General features: G+C 34.9%; 1 protein-coding gene across 2 annotated transcripts in view; it reads left to right on the top strand.

Moving 5' to 3' along the window:
* skap2 (src kinase associated phosphoprotein 2) overlaps positions 1-15,756 on the top strand; it is a 264,520-nt gene extending 248,764 nt beyond the window's left edge. Inside the window, exons 12-13 of one of the 2 annotated variants that reach the window (XM_060825348.1) lie at positions 13,647-13,749; positions 14,786-15,756. In XM_060825348.1, coding sequence (XP_060681331.1) covers positions 13,647-13,739 — 93 coding nt within the window. In that variant the 3' untranslated portion in view covers positions 13,740-13,749; positions 14,786-15,756. Of the gene's footprint in view, positions 1-13,646; positions 13,750-14,745 lie in introns of both variants that reach the window. The other variant, XM_060825347.1, reaches the window with a different exon arrangement.
* Positions 15,757-17,923: the final 2,167 nt, after the last annotated feature.

Raw genomic sequence — 17,923 nt, 5'->3', positions numbered from 1 at the left:
TTTAATGGTTTAACGGTGGAGAATGCCCAGGATCTGCATGTTCTTGACAGAGTGGGAGGGGGAGTTGAAGTGTTCAGCCAAGGGACAGTGCGGTTGTGTGTGAATATCCCAGAGATGTCCTTTGAAACAATTCGCAAGAAAGAGTCCTGTCTTCCCAATGTAGACGAGGCCGGACCGGGTGCAACAGCTTTCTCATTTCCCCTCCGCCCACATTATCCTAGACCCAAGCCTCCAACTCAGCACCACCCTCTGGCCCTGTCTATAACCCCCCGCCCCAACCGCCCCCACCAACCTATCACCTTCTCCCTCACCTTCATCCACCTATCGCTTTTCTGGCTACCTTCTCTTTCCCTCCCAACCCCACCCCCTTTCCCATATATCTCTCAGCCCCGACCCATAAGCCTCATTCCTGATGAAGGGCTTATGCCCGAAACATTGATTCTCCTGCTCCTCGGATGCTGCCTGACCTGCTGTGCTTTTCCAGCACTACACTCTATACTGAAAGGTTATTTTATTATTACCTAATTTATTAATAAAACAAATACATAGGAAAGAATAATTGGAAATTGTAAGGAATCCAAAAACAAAGTAGGTGACAACCATTTTATGTACTCTTTTATTTTTCTGAGTCCCACCTTGGAGTTAACAGTATGAAGAGCTTGGTAAACACTCCTCGATTCATTCATATGCAATTGATGTTAAAGCGATATACTGGAGGGATTGATCTCCTTGAAGGTGACTAAATCATCAATGCCAGGTAAATTATACTTCAGGTTATGAAAAGATGTTGAGGAGGCAACAGTGGGTGCTCTGAGGATTATTTTCAGTTCTCAACTTGTAAAGATCAATTCTCTTTGTTTTTCAGTGTTTTTGATTGTGAAATGAAATGGGTGAAGACTGTTTTAAAAACCAAGGATTAAGTCAATTTTTAAAAACAAGTTACCTAAAATTCACTTCAAATGTTTTAAACACAGCTACTTGTTCAAGCAGTGGGGAAAGCCTGGTAACAGACAAACTTGAACCGGAAGGCTGCATAAAAGTTGAGGTTTGGCCAACATCAAGTAGATAATTGGTTTGAGAAATGATGACCACTTGTCGATGACAAAGGCCCTCTCCTGCCAATGAATCTGACATTGGCTCCCAGATAGCTGATTAGCTAGGAGGAATGAATGTTCAGGTCAGGAACCATCAGCCCTCTGAAAAGGAAGTAGTTATCTTTCCTCTAATGTAAAAAGTATCTCAAGCCTGAAGTTTATTTCCCCTAATCAATTTCTGTAAGCTGTGACTTATTTAACTAGCCAGAAGACTTTACATATGAGAATGAGTCAACCTGCACCTCTTGCAAACAAGTGAAAGATTGTGGAGAGGGAAGATGGCGAGGCAGCATTCTAGTCAGGAAATGGATCATCTCCACAAACCCTGCAGACAGAGTACTGCTGAATTACTTTCCCAGGTTTTCCCTTGCCTATATGTTTTGTTTTTGTGTCTGTACATATGTGGAATAGGGGAAGTTTTCTAAGTGGATTAGAGTTTTAACTAGTAGATTTGTATGTCACCAGTTCATAATTGTTTATCTGTAGTTTGAATCTATTTATGTGTAATGAGTAGTAAATTTTGATAAGAACAAAACCTTGGTCCATGCCTCCTGTCAACCTGTGTCTGAAAGACAGGGTAATTTGGAAGTTTTGTATACTACTTAATATCTTTAACTTTTATGACGACTCGAGGACAATACTTGATTTCCAGTAACCTATCCTAGTGAGGCAAAACACGAGAAATGGATGAGGTGGAAAATCTGTGAACATTGTACCATTATTCAAAGGGTGAATGGGATTGACCAAATAATTGTAGGCTGATCAGTCTGACTGTGGTAGGCAAGTTATGCGAATCAGTACTGAAAGATAAGATTTGCTGTTATTTGAGAAAGGGCATAATTAGTCAGGGATAGTTTGCATGCTTTATGATGTGGTGGTGCCGGTATTGGATTGGGGTAGACAAAGTCAGAAGTCACACGACACCGGGTTATAGTCCAGACAGATGTTACGACAACAGATAAATGGACACCATACGACAATTGCCGGATAGGAACGTTCCCTCCCAATTGAGGAACACGTCAGCAGTCAAGAACATTCGGCCTATGATCTTCAGGTAAGCATCCTCCAAGGTGCCCTTTGATTCTGCATTGCTGTGCATCTCAGTGAACAGAAACTGATAGCCAAGTTCCATATCCATGAAGTTAGCCTCAACCGTGATATCGGGTTCATGTCACACTACATGTGACCCGCCACGTTGTTCTGTATCTGTAATGTCTTCCTTACTGTTTTAATTCCATCAGCTTGATAAATTGTTGTGATCTCTCTACCTTAACTAATTTGAACTGTTTTGAATTACTTATTACTTTGGTTAGACCCTCGGCATGCAACTCTTATAGCTATCATGTAAATCCAGTCATTTGGCATATCTCCACCACCACCTTATTTTAACTTTTTTTAAAAAATTATCTTTCTGCCTCATTTAATTGGATTATAGGTCATCACTTATTCAGCTGTTGACACTCTGCTCACACCGTTTGACACTTTTGATCACCTGCAGAGACTTATTATTTGACATTCCACTCACACCATTTCTGACCTTTTGATCTCTCTGCCTATAAATTGTGTCTGAGTGCTTCTCTCACTTCACCCTCAAACCTTGTGATTTGAAATGTACCTGGTGTTGTGTGCCTTTAACTGTTTTTTTAAGGGATATTTGTCTCTTATCAACTTAATTGAAGAAGTCACAAGGAGATTCGCTGAGGACCATACAGTGGATGCTCTCCACATGGATTTTAATAACACACATAACAAGATCCCAGATGGCAGTCTGGTTAGAAAAAACCGCATGGGATATAGGGGAACGTAGTGAGATGGATTTAAAATTTACTTCGTGACAATAAACAAAGTATATGTTGATGGATGTTTTTACGAGTATAAAGTGGCTTCTGATGGTGTATATACAGGGTTCAGTGTTGGGTCTCTTGCGGTTTGTGGTATATATTAATGATTTAGATTTAAGTGTTGGAGGCATAGTTTAGAAATTTGTAGCTGGCACAAAAATTGATTGGGAAGTGAAGAAGATGGCTGTTGATTGCAAAATAATATTTATGGTTTGGTTGAATGGGTGGAAATGTGGAATTCAATTTGGAGAAATCTGGGATTATGCATTTTGGAGAGGGCAAACAAAGCAAAGAAATGCACAATAAATGGGAGAGTTGAAGGAAGTGAGACACCATGATGTACTTGTCCACAAGTTTTCCTGAAGATAGCAGGAGATGTAGATAAGCAGATAAAGAAGGCATATCAAATGTTTTCTTTAAGTGGACAATATATTGAATACTGTTGGAACAATATAAAATGCTGGTAAAATCATGGTTAGAGATTTGCATACTGTTTGGTTACCACATTACAGGAAGGTCAAAAGTACCCTCGAGAGAGTACAGAGGAAATTTGTAAGAATATTGTCAGGATTTGAAAGTTTCAGCTATGATGAAAAATTGAATAGACAATGATTGTTTTCCTTAGAATAGAGGTGGCTGACATAATTTGTGTCCAAAATAAAGGGGATTGGATAGAATTGACGGGGAAGATCTGCTTCACCAAATGGAATGGTCACTTACCAGGGGGCAGAGTTTGGAGGTGATCAAGAGGTGATCAATGGAAGGATGAAAGGGACATAAGGAACATGTTTTTCACCTAGACAGCAAGGTGTACCCAGAATTCACTGCATAATTTGGTGGTTGAAGTTTAAACCTTCAACAAATTGAGAAGGGATTTGGATCATCACCTGGAACTCTGTAACCTGTAAGGGTATAGATCACATGCTGGAAGGTTGAATTAGAATGGGCAACCAGTTTATTCAATAAGCAGCAAGATAATATGCTCAATTGGACACTTTCTGTGCCATAATTTTTTAATGTTTCTAGGTAAATTGAACCAATGAAGTATTTGAAAATCTTCCCACAGAAAACGAGCAATTGGAGTACGCCATTCAGCCTGTCAAGCTTGCCAAACCACTGAATATGATCTGCTGATTGAACACTTCAATGTTTATCACTCACCTCATTCCCATAAGCCATTACTGTACTGATAATCAAAAATCTATCAATCTCTACCTTAAACATTTTCAAAGACTGAGTGTTGGCAGACCTCTTTGGTACAGAATTCCAAGGCTCTACAACCATCAGAGTAAAAATGTTCACCTTATTTCAAACATAAATGACAACCCCCGATTTTTAATTTATACCCAATTCTAGACTCTCCAACTGCGAAACATCTTACCTGCATCTACCCTATCTATCTCAAGTATTTCGTAAATTTTAGTAGGATCACCTCTTATTCTTTGAAACTCTAGAAAATACAGATTAATTTGCTCAATCTCTCTTCATAGGACTGTCCCAGGAACCTTTGCACTTTCTGGCAATAATTCCTTTTTGGAGATATGGAGAGCAAAATTGCACACAGTACCCCAGGTGTGTTCTCACCAAGTTCCTGTATAATTGAAGCACAACTTCATTACTCCTGGATACTCATCCTCTTGTAATTAAAGCTAAAAGTCCATTAGCTGCTTTAACAGTTTGCTGCATCTGCAAGTTAGCCTTCAGTGTCTTTTCAACAAGGGTACCCAGATCCTTTTGTACGTCTACACATTTCAACCTCTTTTCTGTATCTTCTACCAGAGATGATAACCCCACATTTTTCCGTGTTATATTCCATCGACAATGTTCTTGTCCATTCACTAAGTCTGTCCAAATCTACCTGAAGCTACTTTATATCCTTCTCAAGATGCATATTCCTGTTTAGCTTTGTATCTGCAAATTTAGAAATATCACATTTGGACGCAACCTCCAAATGATTGATATGTTTTATGAACTGTTGGGGCATAAGTACTGATTCTTGTTACAGCCTTCATATACAACAATAGCCTATTTACACCTGCTGTTTTCTGCCCGTTAGTCAATCGTTAAACCAGGTCGTTAATCCATTACCTGCTGACCCATCTGCATTAATCTTTACAACCAGCTTCCTGTGGGGACATTATCAAAGACCTTCTGAAAAATCTAACTATTCACTGTTTATTGGCACTCCTTTATCAATATGTTAGGAACAGTTTTTAAAAAAAGTTTAAATGCAATTTTCCATTTGCAAATCATTATCAACAGGTGTCCTAACATTTATCCTAACCTCCATAATAGATTATAGTATTTTCCCAGCTATCGGTGTAAGTTAAATAATGGTAACTTACTGCTGTAAAGCTATAACAAGTCTGTAGTTTTGCTTTCTCTTTTGCTCCCTTAAATCAGGGCTTCTTAGCCACGGAATCATTCTGGAATCTGTAGAATTTTGGAAGATAATTAATAACATTTTTGCTGTCTTTATAGCCACCTCCTTCAATACTCTGGGATGAAGACCATCTCGTGCTGGTGTTTTACCACCTTTCAGCTCCACTAATTTTTTACAACCTTCTTATGCTAATTTCATTCATTCTGTCATTCCCCTCGAGCCACTTGGGTCTCAATAAAGTGAAAAAGTCGCAAGGCACTAATATGGATCCTGTTCAGAACAATACCTGACAATTCTATTCAAGTGAAGCTGGATGGATTTCCTACCATGTTTTTGTTGTAACATTCTAAATACTAAAATTCCTTGTTTCAACCTATAAAATAGACCAATAGTGGTGAATTCAAATAAACTGAGCATATATTAATATCTGAGCAAAATTTTTAAAATTTTATGTTAAGTAATCCAAGTTAAAAATGAAAAGATTTTTAAAATGGAAATCACCAAGTTGTTCAGTTTTTTCTGCTATAAAAACAGCAGTTAAGAAGGCACTCGTTTCCACCACTGTCTCCAAATAAAAATTCTGCTGTGAATATAACTAGTCTGCTTCTGAATATTCATGCTGTTTGCAAGTTTCTTGGATCACTATTATCAATATTGTGCTTTTCATGAAATCGAACAGCAGTCATATGGAGGTTGCCAGCAATCACACCGTTTTAGTGAAATCATGGTCTGCGATGACTTGGTTCATTCTACTTCCATAATGCTGCTGACATAGTTATGTTGCTTACTTATATGCTGTACTTTCTTATGGACATCTTGAGCTGTCAGATTTTTTTTAATACTAATCATTCTGTAAACAGTCCAACATTGGGATCACTATGCAATGATACTAATGTGGAGACAGTGGTAGTTTTAAATTGCAATTATTTTAATGAGAACTGAGATACACTGTGGTAGTGATGAATTGAAATTTGGAGATTCTTAATATACATTTAACTGTTCATTTCAATAGATTATATGAAATTTTTTGCAGATATCCAACGCTTTGAACTCAATGGAAACTGATAATGGTATACAATAAATTAACAAGCATCTAATTTTGATCCATTTTGTGTTAGTGAGTTAATTTTAGCCCAGTTGGTCAATATCAGGATGATACAAATTTTTGGAGTGGTCATTAAGCATAAAGGGAACAAAACTCTGATAGTTTCCAGTTCCTGAATCATCTCTGCTGGACAATGTTACTAAGTGAACATTTGCCCACTCTGACAGCTTACTTGGTATATATTGTGAGGCCACGAGTTGCAGTCCCTTGTTTAACTTAACAATATTCGGTCTAGCAAATGGAGCAAAGACATTCTGTTGGAATTTGCAATTTAATTGTTTTCAATATTCCTCAAAGTGTTGATTAGTGCCCATCCAAAACCTTAAATAGTTAATCATCCTTACCAGTGATATACAGTGACAGTAGTGTGTGCCATTCACAAGACGTACTGCAGTAATTCACCAGGCCACCACAACACTGAGTGTATCTGCATGACTTGCAACAATTCAAGGGGACAAGCCAATACCATTTTCTCAAGGTGACTGAGGATGGATAGTAAATGCTGACCAAGACTACACTCCCACAACTGAATAAGGAAGGATAGCCAAATCAGAAACTAAAAGGAAAAAGCATAAATTTGGAAAAGAACTTCGCTATACAAAAGAGTAGTAAAGTGAGTTATTATACAAACTCTACTCTTTTTCATTTTCATTAGGTATATCATGCAGGTTCTTCTGAGTGACAGTAGTTCTCAGTTTGTTATCAAAATGATTGATTGTTTCAAAAATATGTAGTGTTCGAGTGAAATCTTTCCAGCGGTTGAATGACATGGGAAATGGCTAGAAAGTTAGGAGAATTGTCACAGAGATAACGAGTAGGAGTGTCCCACCATCGAGAGCAGAAAGTCCAATTCCCAACCAACAGTTGAACGGCAAGTTGAGATTCATGCTATTGAATGGCAAGAGGCCCACTAAGATGTTAAAACATTCATAAATGTCCTAATTTTGCCATTGTCCCCTCTCATTGAATATGCAGTTTCCCATTCTCTTATCCAGCAAATAAAAATTAATTGAAAATCATTTCCAATACGGAAGTCAGATCGCTTACCTGGTGACTCTACTTGCTGCTTGCTCCTTCAAATTTGCATTAGTGACCAACATCTTGATATCCTACATGGATAGTGACCCCATGCATTCCTGTTCATCAGGATCTCCAGGCCTCTATCAGTAAAGTAAGTTGCCAATTTACCTCCACCTGACCAAGTCTGGCGCAATTGTCTAAAGCTGTGCCAGGAATAATGAGAGATCCCAGTAGTAGCCTATACCTGTAGCGACTGGGAGAATATGATGAACAGGGCACCCTCACGATGTCATGCATAGATAATGTGGTAGGTTTGGAAACATTGAGAAAGTCCACGAGAGCTCAAGGAGGGAAACTTTTCAAGAAACGCATTGATGCATTGTCCATTTCTGGTAGATTCAGTCCATGGTTTTACGTGGCTCTGAAAATTGTAAGATCTCATTTCCTCATACGTAACTTTTCTTTCAGAAATTAACCATAGGATTGGAGCATTCAAATACATTTTATTTTAAATGATGACTACATAATGGTGTGGAATAATTGTTACTACTATAGGTTTATGCATCGTTGCTATGTTTTTTTTCACTACCAGCTTAGCTTATAGCATTTCATCAAAATTCTCTAAACAACAGTCATTCTTATGTTGTGGAATGTATTACCATGAACAGAGTTTAGCATTTACTCCTTGCTTGAAGTGTTTTGTTTCGAATAGCTGTGCAAGCAATTCACTGAAAAATTGGAAATGCGTAAGAGTGATCAAGTAATAAAAGCATAATCAAAATATTCATTCAATTAAATGAAAGTAAAGAACCAATCGAGGCCTGTTTTGTTTGTATTAATGGAGAATATAGCATCACTGAACTGAACTGTCACATTTTGTGTATATTTCTGTGCTGTTCTATTTGTTCCCCTAAATCTGTTTACTTTTCTACCATCTGGTACATGTTGTGGATGTTTCCTAATTTGTTTTTTGTAAAATCAGCTAATTTGTTACGTTAATAGAGAAAATGCTGCTAAAGTTTTTGAATGAAAATTTTATTTTGAAGATTTACTGATCTTAGTATTTACATTAAATTTCACTCTGTCAATACATTGTGAAAATAGGGGTCTGCATATGCTTTCTAATGCAACAGTTGAAATGCTTGTAAAATTTATGCATGCCTTCGGTAGCAATAAACATAAATGTAATATTCATACATAGTAAAGTTATTCGCAGATCTAATGACAATGTGTCCAGTACCATGGGATTGAACTTCCCTTACCTTCTAATGCCATATCTTTTACTGGAATAAAAAAGAAAATATACCCTCTAATGAGGCAAAAATGTAATCTATTAAATTATATAGAAAACAAAAAGTTATGTATGTAGAGCTCCAGCATGTAAATTGTTCCCATGTCATTAAGTGACTCGAAAGTTGTATGACTGCTGTTGGATAACTGCATTCTTTTGTAGCTAAGCAATTTTTTTTAACAAAGGAATTGACCATTCAGTAGTCTGAAGTAACGTCTTAGGAGACCTTGCATACGTTTTACAATTTGTCACACCATAAGATAGCGTGTTGTGTACCATATCTCTGAAATCCACTAGTGCTAACTTTTGTCAGTCTATGAACTGTAGATGTTATCAAGGTATTTTTATTTTCTATTTGTTCATTTCTTACATTGCTGTCTTTTTAAAAAAAAATGACCTTCATGTCAGACATGACAAACTTGTAACTTTACTCATGTGCTTGATCAGGTTACTGGTTGTGAAAAATTGCATTGTACCTTTGGGCTATCACCTATAAGAGTAATACTTGAGGGACCTAATTCATGTGGTGTCACCTTGGATTACCTGCTCTTTGGTTCAGAAAATGCTGTTCAGGTTTCAAATTTCATCTCTTTAGGATGCTATTATTCATCATAATGGTGTAAAAGTAGAAAATTATCTGTATATAGTGCCAAAGACTGAAAAGTTTAGTAACATGATGCAGGTTATTTTATATTATCTCTAATTGCACTAAAATATTCTGAAAATCGTGTCATCAAATAATATTAACTGGAAAGCATACTGAAATGTTAAAGTCCAATTTTCCTTTGACATTCTTGCTGTGAAGGGTAAGTTTATAAAAGCTGGGTATTTGGTGTATTAATTTTAATCTTGTTAGTAGGGTACCTAATTAAAATGTCAGTGTCATTTCCTGTTTTATGCCACCTGTATTTAAACCCTTTTAAATATTGAACTCTTTATTTTAATTAATTGAAAATTCATTAAGTGTTTATGTGTGAAAGGGCCCTGCCATAAGCTAACTACAAACTGCCACTGGAGTGAAATATTAGAATACTTTTATAATTGCTAATTCCATTCAAGAGATTATTTAGCAATGGACTTCATTCTGTACACAGATTAATTTCAGGACACCATAAAAACATTAATATAATGCTTCCGACTATAGGAATCATTTATATTTTTAGCTGTCGTCATGCATAACAAACTGTCATGTTTTCACTGTCTTAAATGTAATACCGATGTGCCAATGGGAAACAAAGGGTAGTTCAAGAATTTGAGTTATTTTCTTTAGTTTATGCAAAAATTTCATAAGTGCCAGTTTGAAATATATAGTACAATTCTTAATAGAAAAGTGCTAGACATCTGTTTTCATAAAAGCCAAACGCATCACCCACAGTCACTTTTTTGGTAGTTTTTTTTCTAGAAGAGGTGCACTCCCAAGTAATGGCATGATTTTCAGCCTGCTACCAGTTTGACATGCAGTAATCGCTTCTGTCTAGTATTATTTTGTTTGTGTATTGATGCTGGAAGCAGCACTACAACCTTGGATAGCTGAGACCGCTACATGAATCTAAAAGGCTTTGTGGCACCAATACCTAAGCCTTGTCAAATGTTGGTAAAATAAACCTTTTGCCCATAGCAGAGGTGATTGCATAATTTCACTTTATATATTGGATTAAGATAAAAATGTTTTTGTGCATTATAAACTGATATCACATCTTTTATAAGGAAGTTATAGGTTCATGGATGTTCAGATGCTGTAAATTTTACTTTTTAAAAAATAGTTTTCCTAAATGTATAGCTGTGTGCCTCTGTTTTCTATGATAACATCAAGGTTTTATACAGTGAGAAATACCAGATGGCTGACTTATACATACCTGAATTGAAGCATGCTGTCTGAGGATCTGACTTGGGGTTTGCACTTCTTACAGAACACTGCAGAAGCTATTAAATATCTTTTGCTTTACAAAGGAAATATATTGGTTTGACCTGTTGCACATCTTTAATTTTTAGTGTTAATTCTTGCAAAATGGTGCCAATAAGGTGCATCATCAAAAGCATAGAGATGTCTCCAACTAATGCTACCTGCAAGTGGCTCAGTTTTGAAAAATCCTCATTTTAATATTTACATTCTATACAAGAAAAAAAAATTTAGAGATTGCAAATTAATTTATTTTTGTCCATCACTTTTATTTGTACTTGACAATCGATTCTTATTTAAATTCTGTTCTGTGCATTTCATACTGATAAATATATGCTTCACTTGTCATATACTGATGTTGAATGTCTGTCAAAAAGTTTCTAATATTTTTGTTCCAGCTTCTGCAGTTGAGATCTGTAGAAATTTGGGCTTCAGTGATGAACTTTTCATCATATTTTGGCATTAAAAAATAGATTTTGTTTGGATGATATTTCTAGTTGTGCTAAACTTGTTTATTTTTTAACATTTTCAATATTTACAAAACAACATATACTGTACAACACTGCAAAAGTTACCTGGTATCTGTCCAGAAGACAGATTTAGATTTATAGAATTTACACTATAAATTGAAACAAAACTGATTAAATTTTGTATGAAGAAAAATCTGAGTTATTCAAGTTTTATTTAAAAAGGTACAAACAGTATTATAATGGACTGAATGGCATTCCATATGTCAGATATATTTGTTAAAATTCAAGATATAGCTTTAATTGGCTTATTTGGAATGTTGCTTTGCTCCAAGGGCTCATGTCTTGAATGGTAATGATAAAGTGTAAGATTAAATGGATTAATTTGGAATGCTTTTTTCTGCCTGATTATCTATCTTTAGGGTTGTGAGAACACACAATTAGACTGCAGGAGTAAGAAACTTTGGAAGTCTGCAATTATCTGTGCCCTTGGCTTTTCACTGATAGAATGTTACCCTTTTAAGTAAAACCACAGTTTTTGTTTAGATTTCTGTGCTGTTCATCAAAACTCTCCATAAAAAAAAAGTGCCTTGAAGGAAAGCAAAACATAAACTCAAGACAGTAATGATTGAGCTGTTCTACATATCTAAATTCATAACACAAAAGTTTGTTGGAAGTAAAAATATGTATTCAGCAGGCAAAGTGTTGTCTTATCAAAATTGTGTCATGGTACTTACACTCAAATAATACTTCTGAAAATGTTTCAGCTTTTGTAAGTTTTGTTTTACTGAAGTATTTTAGATGACATTTAAGTATTGTGTACGTCTCTATCTGGATACAAAACAATCACTAATAATCTGTTGGTTAACTTAATTTAAACCACAAAAGAGGTCAAATAAAATTGCATATACATTCTATGTTATACAGCAATGCAGTTCTCCAATATTTTCTTTCTGTAAAATCTGAATCTAATTTACTATATTTCATGACAGAGACAATTGTAATATAAATATACCATGCTAAATAAATTTTGTAAATATGTGAAATATCATACTCTTGTTTTGACTGCAGAGGCTGAAAAATTTTCAGCTCTTGTATATCATGTTTTTATTACTTTTTGTAGTTAGTTTGTTAATTTTCTGACCTGTTCATTGAAAGAGTAATTTAAAAAAACATTAAACATGATACAAAGCTGAATTTTCCTCACATGGGTTGAACCTGGGTATTTTGAAACCCAAGTTCTGTTCTTTTTTACTGCATAAACTATGTTGGCATTGAAATTTAAATGCAAGTAATGTGTAAAAGATGCATTAGTCCTAACTCCTCTTCAAGTCAATTCCACTTTTAATAGACTTTCATTGCATTTTAAGTTAATATACTCTTTTTAATTGTAGATAAAGCTACACCTGTATTTCCCCAAATCTACTGGTGGTTTGTTATTCAGTCTGTTAAATAATTCACATGAAGTTATTTCAAAATGAAGATAAAATTCAACTCTAAAACTAATATTAGTTACTCTATTGGAATTAGATAAAAATATAAATTGATATTCATGCCTCAAATTTATCAAAAATATGTTTGCATAATAGATTGAAATATAGTTCACCTTTTTAAGAATTTTACAACTTTTAGCATCTATGCTAATGTTAAAAATAGTATTGATTATCTTTTTTTCTGATGAAGATGCTCATGATAAAACATGTTTAGAAATAACATGCCTCAACAGTTCACCTAATTTCTTAGGAATATTTTTTCCTGTATTAGAAATGGGTTTTTTTCCAAATCACTTGGTAAAAGTTTTGGATTTTTGACATCTCTTACATTTATTTTTAAAGTGAAAATCTAATTTCCCTGTATGCTTGAAATATTTTACCAGTGTGTATTAGTTAGGACTTTTGGTATATGTACATTAGCTCTCTGACTAAATTGTGAATGCACAAACCTCCAGTGCATGATGGTGTTTTGGTGCAGAATTGTAGTTTTGCAGAATTTTGATGGTAATAAGCAAAACGGTTTAAGATATCTGACATTGACTTTGTTGAGTATAAAATAACGTAACTTCTAAAACCAAAGCAAACAAAATAATTGGAATGGTTCATTCTGTGATGGTGTTTTCTTGATATGTTTTCATCTAGCATCCAAATATCTAATGAATCCAACTATTTTTAATTTCAGTACTTCCACAAATAAAATAACAAAGCACTGTGTTATTATTTCAAACATTCTGATTATTTTCAATCTTTTAAATCATAATAGAATTTCAAACTAAGTGTCTACCATGTTACATTACATTTTTCTATTAATACAATCACGTTCAAGTGCGGCATAATGCTGGACAGTTTGCAAAAGAATCCATGTAATGGCAAGTTGGATTATTCTAAACGTTAAGTGTCTCAATGTTTATAACTGTTATAGCTTTTTGAATCAATTTTTGACACAATGTAAAACCATATTTAAGTTTGTTGTAAAAGTAAATACATTATTCTGCTAACCTATCATGTTTAAATCTTAACAATTATACTAATGTGTATATTTGTTATTTTAGGAATATAATTCACATGGGTGGTGGATAGGACAAATGAAGGATAATATTGGCTTGGTGCCCAAAGACTACCTAATGGAGATGTATGACATTTGAGAAGGTCTGGGTAAGTACATTTTAATTGAATCACTGTATAATAGACCATCAGTACCTTATTCCCATATCATTTATATAGAAAGCATTCTTGTCAAGGTGCCATCCTGTAGTTTTGAAATAGTTTTTGGGTGTTTGCATAATTTAGAGACAGACTTCAGTATTTTTCTGGGATGAGCTATCAAAAATCCAAACGAGGGGGAAAATGCTTTGGGCAAATTTCTGAGTTTCATAGATTTTATGCACTTCTTGCTGTGAATAAATGTGAATATTTCATGTCACATATTCATGAAAAGTAACTTAATGAAGAAATACTCTATCTGTAATTCATAAATCATAACGCTAAGTGGAAATTGACCATTCTACAATAAAAGTACTTCCTACAACATTTGAACTGAAAAATCCTACAGTAAATCTGTAGCAATGTATATTTGACAAATATTCACACAAGCGATTGCTGGGCTTTTCTAGAAAATATAAGTTACTTATGAAGTTACTAATTAGATCTCATAGCATTTTTTCCATTAGTAAGCTATTTAGTGGGAAACAAAATTGATATGATTTGGATGTACCTAATACATTAAAAGTCGAGCACAATTAATCATTAAATGTTCAGAAATAATTTTCTAATTTTTTAGAAGTAATCAAATATATAAAGAAATAGTGGAGGTGGTTTGTTGCAGAGATTAACTCTGGCTTTGTGGAGCAAAATACTGACTGATTCAAAAGTGGTGAATTTAGAGCAATAGATTAAAATAACAATTGGATGCAAAGGTTGTAGATATTCGAGAAGAAGTGTTAGTTTGGAAAAAAGGTTTTAATTTTTTTTTCTGAATAGAATTGAAATGAATCAAATAGCCACCACTTTGATAATGGAGTTCACTAACATAATAAGGATATTGTAAGAAAACACTAGATGGCAGTAGTTTTCTATATACTTCATAATTATTTGTTCAATCCTTTCTTTTGTCTGCATTCTGCCCCCCACCCCCAATCCCCTCCCTTGCAGGCAACCATCTACCTACATTGATGTTCTATTATACATGAAGGGATTTTAAAAACTGGATTGAAGGCCTTGCAAAGCTTGTTTGTTCTTAGCCAGGAGAGGGAGTTCTCACCCACCACTATGGCACTAGCTGTTTCCCAATTTATTTTATCATAAAGATAACATCATCTTATTAACAATATAATCTATCCTCTTGCCACAGATGTGAAAATCAAGAAGCAGCTAAGTGTTTAATTAAATTATTTCCTCATTATTGTAATTATCTTTCTTCATTTCATTGATGTATTATTTCTGTTTTTCAATGCTTCTGCATCACGAAGAACTCTAGCTGCTTGAGTCTTTACACTGGCTTTGTGTAACATCTTTACTGAATATTTAGCCAGTATATTTTCATTGCTTCTAAGCCTTGCTATTACAAGTTAATTAATTGTAAACAAACTCAAAATGGAAAATGAGGGCGATATTCCTCTGCTCCCTCTCTTGTCCCGTGTGTGCCTTCAAGTAACTGTAAGCACTGTTTTCTGTCTTGTCTGTTTCACTTTATTGAATCTTGTTCTAATGTTCCAGTCTGCAAATTTTAAGGTTCAAATAAAGTTTAATTGTGTGCAAACTGTTGTTATGCTAATAATTTAAATGCCTGCTGTGTAACTAATGAAATTACTGTGTTATGATTAATTTGGAAACTGGTATGTTGATTGTAGTAATTGAACACAACAAGGTGAAGTAAATGATTATGATGCCATATGCCCTGTTAATCTCATATTTAAAGAGGTTGAACTTTTTCTTGCAGAGTTTATTTTTAAATGTAGTGCTTTTCTAAAAGCAAATGTTGTTTTGGCAAGTTATAATTTGTTAAAAAAAAATCAGCAGAATTTTACTGCCAGCATAATTGGGCTGAAAATCTCTTTCAACTTCTACCATAAATGTTAAATGTAGAATGTGAAGAAACAATTTACACTGCTGTTCCTTAGCATTATGACTAGCTCATATATAATAAAACAGTTTTGAAATGTTTCTTTTGTTCATATATGAAACTCTCTTTGAGTCATGAGACCTTGCTCTATGAAACAATTCTATTTGTATGATTTTACCATTCTTCTAAATGAAGAATTTTCTCAAATTGTTACTGCATTAGGAATGTGATTAGTATATATAACTGCAGAGCATTATGAGCAGCTCAAAAGCAGCCAATACTATTTATGTGCAAGAACTTTTATTTCAGTTGGAATCCCTCCCAGTTGTTCTAATAGTTAAGCTTTCTTAGATTTCTAAATTTTGTGTGAAATGTACATTGGAAAATGTATTGTACTGTTGAAAACCAGGATGCAAATGTTATGAACGATGTATAAGTAAAGCTATATCGAATTCTGTATTCATTTGCAGACACATTGGGCTGAATTTAATGGTCGCAGTGTTGGTCTTTTCCACAAGCAGATAGCTGATGAAAACATGAGTGCAACCCATTTTCAGAGCCCCAGTGTGGTTAAATGTCAGTGAGGGAGCAATTAACTCTTTGCCACCAATGTTCCCAGGCTTTCCAGAATTGTCAACCAATGAGAGGCTTGGCAGATCTTCAGTCCCGCAGTGGTCAGTATTGTTCCCACAGGAGCAGTCATGAAGGAGATGTCACAAGAGAAGCAAATAGGTCAACTAGCAGAGAGTGGTTAAGCTAGTTACAGAAGGGGGGGTGGATGGGATAGTTAGTTTCGAAGATGGTGGTGATTGCTGTAAGGGTCACTCCTTGCTGAAGTAGAGTGTTCATTTGTTTGGCACAAGGTGCCAATCAAGGAGGAACCAGCTCAGTCTGTTGAGAAACTTTGTCAGGTAAGCAGTAGAATATCAGTGACAGATGGATAAGATGCTTTAGAGGCCACTGGCTTCCATTAGCCTCTGAGCAAGAAGGCTGTACTCTATTTCCCTCTGCATTCATGCCTATTTTCCATCCACCACCCAACCTGCTCCAAGGGTGAATAGAATTCTGATCATTTTCTTCAACAGTCACATGTCCGGCATTACTGAATAGATTTCCCAGCAGAGAGGGGAAAAAGGTGCCAGGCTTAATCCATTTGCCTGGAAGAATGCAGCTCCAACAACACTCAAGAACCAGCACACCCTCTGGTCGCAGCAGCCTTCTTTACTGATATCCCAGCCACTGCCTCTTTTCATTGCCACTACTCAGTGCTAAGACTGTGTGAATCATATAGAAGATGAATGGCAGCAATTCACCAAGTTTCTTGCTGCAACAGCCTCCAAATCCCTTACCTCTTCTATCTAGAAGAACCAATACAGCAGATGCAAGTCAACCTTATTTCTTGCAAAGTTCCTGTCCAAGCCACATACTTTCCTGACTTTCAACCCACTATTGCTGTGTTTAAAACTTAAAGCTCCTTTCCTTAACAGCACTATGTGTATAGCTGTACCACATTGACTGCAATGGTTCAAGAAGGCAGCTCACCACTTTCTTCTTGATGTTAATTATGGATCAAGGCCTTGCCTTCAATATTTGGATTCCTTGAATGAATAAAGAAAAAATTTATTGTCTTCCCCTTTATGTATAACTAAAAGGTATGTAGAAACTTTTTTTTCACAAATCACCTACCACTTTTTGTTTTTTGGTATGTTTATATAAAATAAACCCAGAAGCAATTAAACGTAACAGTGAACATAATTTGTTTTATAAGTTGCATTAAAGTCTAAGGATATATTAAAGATGAAATGCACCACTTAAGTGCAGGATTGTTTCTGTTTTTATTTTTGTTGGTTTTTACCCCATCATTTATGAATCCTGCAATGAATAAAAAAAATCAGACGATCGTAATGATTAGAACAATTTGCTGTAATCACATTTGCTAATTTTGCGTAGACACTCAAGCTTACAAAATTTTAAAAATATTTAATTTGTGATTCTGCCAATTCCTTTTTTATGTAAGAATTTATATTCAATACCATAATCTGTATAATGGCTAGAAGAATTATTTTATAAATGTAGTATTTTGCATTTGAGTCCTGATATAGGCAAGTGGCAATACTTGCCTCATAGTTGTATCTGAGAACAAATTAAACCTAGGCATTCTCAGCAAAGTTAACAAAAATAGTTGTTATAATGTAAAAAAAATGATAAAAGGTGTTTTTGCACATACGTAAAGTCTAAATATTTTGGAAGAGCTTTTGTTTTTTTAAA

The sequence above is a fragment of the Hemiscyllium ocellatum genome, chromosome 5 (genome assembly GCF_020745735.1).
Source record: "Hemiscyllium ocellatum isolate sHemOce1 chromosome 5, sHemOce1.pat.X.cur, whole genome shotgun sequence".
Lineage (NCBI taxonomy): Eukaryota > Metazoa > Chordata > Chondrichthyes > Orectolobiformes > Hemiscylliidae > Hemiscyllium > Hemiscyllium ocellatum.
This window is presented reverse-complemented; position numbering and strand designations above follow the sequence as displayed.